The 6,200-nt window shown below is 38.3% G+C and overlaps 1 protein-coding gene and 1 pseudogene across 1 annotated transcript in view; both read right to left on the bottom strand.

Moving 5' to 3' along the window:
- Nucleotides 1-436: 436 nt before the first annotated feature.
- On the bottom strand, nt 437-1,367 carry LOC102499395 (SIN3-HDAC complex-associated factor pseudogene; annotated as a pseudogene).
- A 3,513-nt stretch (nt 1,368-4,880) lies between these two features.
- The window catches only part of DCK (deoxycytidine kinase), a 26,357-nt gene continuing 25,037 nt past the window's right edge, over nt 4,881-6,200 (bottom strand). Inside the window, exon 7 of the mRNA XM_006142901.3 lies at nt 4,881-5,143. Coding sequence (XP_006142963.1) covers nt 5,117-5,143 — 27 coding nt within the window. The 3' untranslated portion in view covers nt 4,881-5,116. The remainder of the gene's footprint in view (nt 5,144-6,200) is intronic.

Raw genomic sequence — 6,200 nt, 5'->3', positions numbered from 1 at the left:
CCTTGAAGGTATTTGTACCAGAAAGCTCCGTCTGCCCCACTTAATAATAATCAGTAGTACAGGTTTAAATCATCAGAACCTTGGCAAGACCTTAATATTCCAAAATTATTAACTGCCTCGGGGGCGAGTCTCTGTTACTGAGTTAACGATAACTATGTTATTATGAGGGAAAACAAGGGTAGCCAGCCATCTTAAAAATGCCCCAACCACTGCTTCTCAATATAGAAGTACTAAAACTACATACGGTTTATCATACAACAAATCCCATCTCTGTCCCCTGAAATTCCCCTAGTTTCATTCATTAGAAGGGGATTAAAAAAAAAAAAAAGACTTAAAGAGCACTTTACAGCAGCATTCAGCTTTCCTATGAAATACTCAGCATCTTAAATATTATGTACACCTCTTTTTTTCTTTTAGTAAGCTAGACACTGGCTTCAGAGTTTGTGGGACTAGGGGGGAAAGAATCCATTTCAAAACTATTCTAGAAATTGTCTTTTGGCAGAATAGCAGGTATCCAAGTGAAAAATAGGAAGGTCAGTTTGTTGTTTTATGGTCTTTTCAAAATTTAAACCACTTGTCACTCCCTTGTACATGCGCCTCAGTCACCACTCCTGAGTGGAAAGGGGCAGAGGCTCCGGGCCCTGCTCCTCCGGCTTCTCTGCAGCCGCTTTCTTGTTGCTGCAGCAAGGTTTGAATAGATGTGTGTCAATGAGGACCTCCCCAAAGCGGCCTTTATAGATAATCCCACAACATATTTTATGTCGTTTCCAGTATGTAAGGTCTAAGGAGAAAACGGGTGTTCTGTTGGAGCCAGAAGCCATCTCTGTGTCTGAGCCATCATCTGACTGGTGACTGTAACAAGGAGACTGTGCAGGGGAGGCACTTGAGGTGGTACTATGAGCATCAGAATTGTGGCGTTTAAATTCCTTCTGCAGTTTACTGGTCTGGTTGCTTTTTATCCTGTTTCCAGGTAGTTTTCACTTTCTTTGGTTTCAATGTAGTCTTTAGACTGGGTCCTGCCCTCACATCTACCACGTGATTCCAGGTTTTTTTGATCCTGCTGGCAACTTATTCCATCTTTTCACAAGCAGGACACAGGCATTGCAGATGTCTCCTGAACGGGTTTCATGCAACCCAAAACGGCTCTGGAAGTCCTTTTCATAGCGTTTGCTGTCGGTGAATCGAGAACTAGAGGACTTTGCTCTGCAAATAAATACAGCAGCCCTCTATACTTCGGTACATCTTTGACTTGTGAAAACCAAACATCTTTTCTTCTGGGCAGCAGTCTTTCCAAAAGCAGCTGTTCCACGTGCAAGAGCGTTCCTGAGGTGCAGAGTGCACGCCAGACCAAGCCCCACTCCAGGCGCTCCCTCAACTGCCTTGTCTAGAAGATTGTCTCCTGCAGTTCTGCAGTTGCCACCGCTGACTGGGAAGGTGTAGACTCCGTCATCCTAACATGTTTGAGATGATCTCCTTGTGGTTTTAACTTGCATCTCTGTAATAATTAGTGACATCATTCAGCATTTTTTCATGTTTCTGTTGGCTATTTGTCTGACTTCTTTGGGGTGATGTCTATTCAAGTCCTTTGCCCATTTTTTAATCAGGCTTTTTTTGTTGTTGTTAAGAATTATTTATTTAACTTTATTTATTCATTTATTTATTTAAATTTGACCAGATAGGGACAGAAAGAGAGAGAGGGAAAGTGAGAAAGCAAGGCTCCAGGTCTGGGACTCTGAGGGTCATGTGGGAGTCCAGTGCCCTTAACCACCACACCATCTGCCAGCCCCCAGGTTGTTTTCTTGTTATTGAGCTGAGTACCTTTGTAATTTTGGATATTAATCTCTTATAAGTGGTACATAAAATGTGATAAAGATACAACATGGGAAATGGTATCTGAGAGAAAGCAGACTACCAGACTCAATTCTCCTATGCCTATTACACAAGTACAAAGTTGAGCCATGACAAAGCTATTTTTACAAGAATTATTTTATATACTAGTATTATTTTTCAAACTTGACCAGAGAGAGAGGGAAAGTGAGAAAGCAAACTGTCAGGTGGACTTAAACTGTGGTCAGTAGTGTGGGAGTCCAGAGCCCTAACCACCATGCCGCCTGCTGGCCCCCAGCGTAATTTATTTATTTTTAATTATTTATTTATTTCCATTTGTTACTCTTTTTTTGATTAGGGAGAGAAACAGAAAGAGAAAGCAAGAAAGCAAGTCACCAGGTCCAGGATTCAAACCGTGTTTGACCATGTTGGAATCTAGCGCCTTCAACCACCACACCACCTGCCATACCCCCCACCAAACAGTGTAATTTCTTTTTTTCTTTTCTTTATTTTGGGGGGGAGAGGTTTTTGCTATAGGGCACATGCGGGCTCAAAAAAAAAAAAAAAAAGAGAGAGAAAGTCAGAGACAGAAAGTGAGAAATCACCCCCTAGGTGGGATGGCCATGCCACAATGCCTTCTCCTACATTCTCCTCTTGGGATCTTAGGCATGCATGCACACACACCCAGCATGAGTTTAAGCCACTGGGTCCGAGCCTCGAACCACAGTCAACTACATGGGAGTCCAGTGACATAGCCATTACGCCAACTGCTGGTCCCCCCACAGTGAAATTTCTACAGATTATTTTCACCTTTCTATAGTCATCATTTTATCTTTGAAAGTAAAATCCATTTTAATTCTAAAAAGATGCAATCATTCAAATGATACAAAGTAGCAGTTCATGAGATTTATACTTTTTTATTAATAGATATTTAATTAAGGAGACAAATTCATTTATACCAAACAAAATGAAATTAAAAACCCATATGTATTATGAGACAGTTCAGTTATTATAGATGTGAAATTAAGTCCCCTTTTCAAAGATAAGTGCACGTTAACTGGTTAATCCACTGAATTATCATCTTTGAATAGGAAACCAAGAACAAAAATGACGTTTTACAAAGGAAAATGTGTTTTCAAAAAGTAACTCTCCCACTTGTTTAAAAAATCATGGACCTAAAATAGAAAGATAAAATACATAGGAAAACACTGCACACCTTAAAAAAACAAACTGGGGGGGTGGGGGGGAGGGGGGAATCTCTTTAATTATATACAGACCCCAGATGAATCCATGCAAATTTTTACAACTATTCACATAAGTAGTTTAGAGATAAGTAAAAAAGTGTTATTTTGTTGATTTTGTTTCCTAGTTGAAGAAAAACTGATCATGCTTTCATGATATGTTACATTTACTGCAAGAGAATTATCAGTTGTTTCTCTGAAAAGGAAAAACTTGTGGCAAAAACCTTCAAAGCAAAGCAAATATCAAGAAAAGAGTGATCATAATGTCAAAACAGAAATGTGTAACTTCTATTTAATTTTAAAATAGGAAGAAATGCAGAATGGGCCAGAAAATAAGAGGTGGAACTAAACAGCTAAGAAGATAATGCTCCTTGAATTCAGTTTCTCTTTTACTTTCTCACTAAGTAGAAAGATAAGGAAGACTGCTTATTTTCAGTGCAGGAACAACAAAAGATAAAATGAAAAAAACTTAGCCCTCACAATATCCCACTAACATTACCTACAGAAATGGAAAGGAATTTAAGAAAAATTACATTAAGGGGCTGAACTTGCTAAAATCTCCTTGTACATCCACACCTCAAATGATTTAAGGATGATCGTATTTTAAGCAAATCATTCTTACTCCCCAAACAAAACGTCTCATGTATTTATTATTGAATCAACATACAAGAATTAATACACAGCATGGAAACAAAGAGAAAAATCATATTCCCAATAAAACATCTCAAACTAACCAGACAGTGGTGTCATTTTCAGCTTGAAATAAGATCACAGTGACCCTGAAACAACATAAATACATGTGCTGCCTTGTGTGCAATTCCTTATAGACCTGGTCTGATTCTTCTCCAGTGTTTCCTCTTGAGTTGGACCTGACTGTGTTATCAGTTTTCATCCAAATCCATCAGGAATTGGACGATTTTGCTTTTGTTTCTTGGCCAGGAGTCCCTTGATCCTGAAAACCTTGTGAGAGGACATAGCAAGACAAGAGTCAACCTCTTACACTAACGACAGAGAGAAAGGAAGAAAAGCTTAATTTTCACTCTGAAATAAGGACCTGAGAAAGCAGAAAGCAGGTAGCTATTTTAAGTTCCTTAAACCTTTATACATGAAAGTTAAGTTCCTTGAAATCTTTACACATGAAACAGCTTTCAGTTTTCTTTTTAAGAATTGGAAGATTTCCTCTTTACTCCACAATGCCATGTGAAGGGATAAGAGAAATTGAACCCATACCACAGACGAAGAAACAAAGGTAGAGAAAGGATTAGATGACTTTAACGGTAGGTTATGCCGCCATTACCAAACTGGGAACAAAGTCTAACCTGCTCCTCTGCAAATGTTTACAGACACATTAATAAATACGAATTAAGTAATTAAGCATTAAACCTGGTCTTCGATATAAATTAAGGTAGAAGAGGAATTACTTGATCAAAAATATTTAAAATGAAACTTCAAAATCCTTATTTTAAGGACTTCTTACATTCCTCTTTTTGACTTGAATAGTTAATTTCTATACGACATCTACCACTTACTATGTAACATTTAACCTTCCAGTTAAGAAACTGTCACTAGTGACAGGAGAAGCACCTGGGGCAGGGGAGACACCCTGCTGAGGAAGATTAGAGAGGACAAAGTCAGAAGAAGACTAGGTCGTTTACAGAGTACCTAAAACACTATTTATTCTCAACCATCTACCTCCACATTTCCTGCTGTAAAAATAGTCCTTTTTTTGTTTGTTTGTTTGTTTTGTTTTTAAAACTACAGAAGGAAGAGATGGAAGGAAAGAGAGAAGAAAGGAATGGAAAGAAACTGGTTTTTTTTTTTGTTTGTTTGGTTTTTAAAACTACAGAAGGAAGAAGAGATGGAAAGAAAGAGAGAAGAAAGGAATGGAAAGAAACTGCTCATAAAGTTTTACATAGGATTCATAAAAAAAAATTTTGTTTTCTTAGAACAAAATGGGTTTTCTGAAGAGTCTGGTATGAACACGGAGCTCCAAAGATATACAAAGCTCAAGAATCTGGAAGCATTTGGCCGTCTGTAGCCCAGTGAGATCACAATGTACTCAAAAATTCTTTAACCTGAGGAAAGGAAAAAAAATATACATTAATGTAATTCCTTGACTAATCTGAGATATCTCATATTCATCTTCATTTAAAAGTATGTAACAGTTGAAGACCTTAACTGAAATAACTTACCACAATGTCATATAGCATTACTTTCCAAAGAAATATTACTAAATACTTAAGCAGTAAAAGACAAGTGACTTTAAAGACCATTATAGGAGTTTTCTTTCTAAGTTTGTTTTTTTTGTGTGTGTGGGGGGGGAGGGAAGCAGGAGTTTGCCATAGGGCACTTGCACTCGGCAGGAGAGAGACAGTGAGAAGTCACCCCCAGGGAAAATGGCCACACCACTATCCCTTCTCTTCCATCCTCCTGGGATCTTGGGCACACACGCACATGCTTCCAGCATGATTTCAAGCTGCCGGGTCCAGGACCCAAATCACAAATGGCCATGTAGGAGTCCAGTGCCTCAACCACTACTCAACCTGCCGACCCCCATTACTGGAGTTATTTAGTTTACTCTAAGACTAATAACAGTTCTGAAAAAGCAGTAACACTAATTTTAACATTTCTTTATTTAAAATCAAAGACTGCTGGCTGAGGCTGGGGTAGCTCTCAGCATGAAGACTCTACTGGAGGTGCTTGCCTGCCTCCCTCTGTCTTTTTCCTTCCTCTCTGTTATGGAAGAAATAAAATTAAAATAAATAAATAAATAAACTGACATGTACAGTTTTAACCATGTACAGTTTTAACACTAATAAGATTAATAATTGCCAATAGTTCAAACAACTTTGAAGATCAGACATACAGTATGTAGTGTTTCTGTAGCACAAATTTGAACCATATACTGTGCAATGTTAGTATGTGGTAAAAGTCTGAAGCAGTAAATACAAACAACTGATCAAAACAACAATGCAAGGAGGCTTTTTTTTTTAATGTTATAAACACTGCCTTTTTTTTTCCTTTTCCTTTTTTTTTTTTTTGGAGAGATTTTCACTGTAGGGCGCGTGCGCTCGCCAGACAGACAGAGAGAGACATAGAGACAGAAAGCGAGAAATCACCCCCCAGGGGGGA

Source organism: Tupaia chinensis, unplaced genomic scaffold (genome assembly GCF_000334495.1).
Source record: "Tupaia chinensis unplaced genomic scaffold, TupChi_1.0 Scaffold000086_1, whole genome shotgun sequence".
Classification (NCBI taxonomy): Eukaryota; Metazoa; Chordata; class Mammalia; order Scandentia; family Tupaiidae; genus Tupaia; species Tupaia belangeri.
The sequence above is the reverse complement of the archived record's forward strand: the minus strand, read 5'-3'. Positions and strand labels throughout refer to the sequence as shown.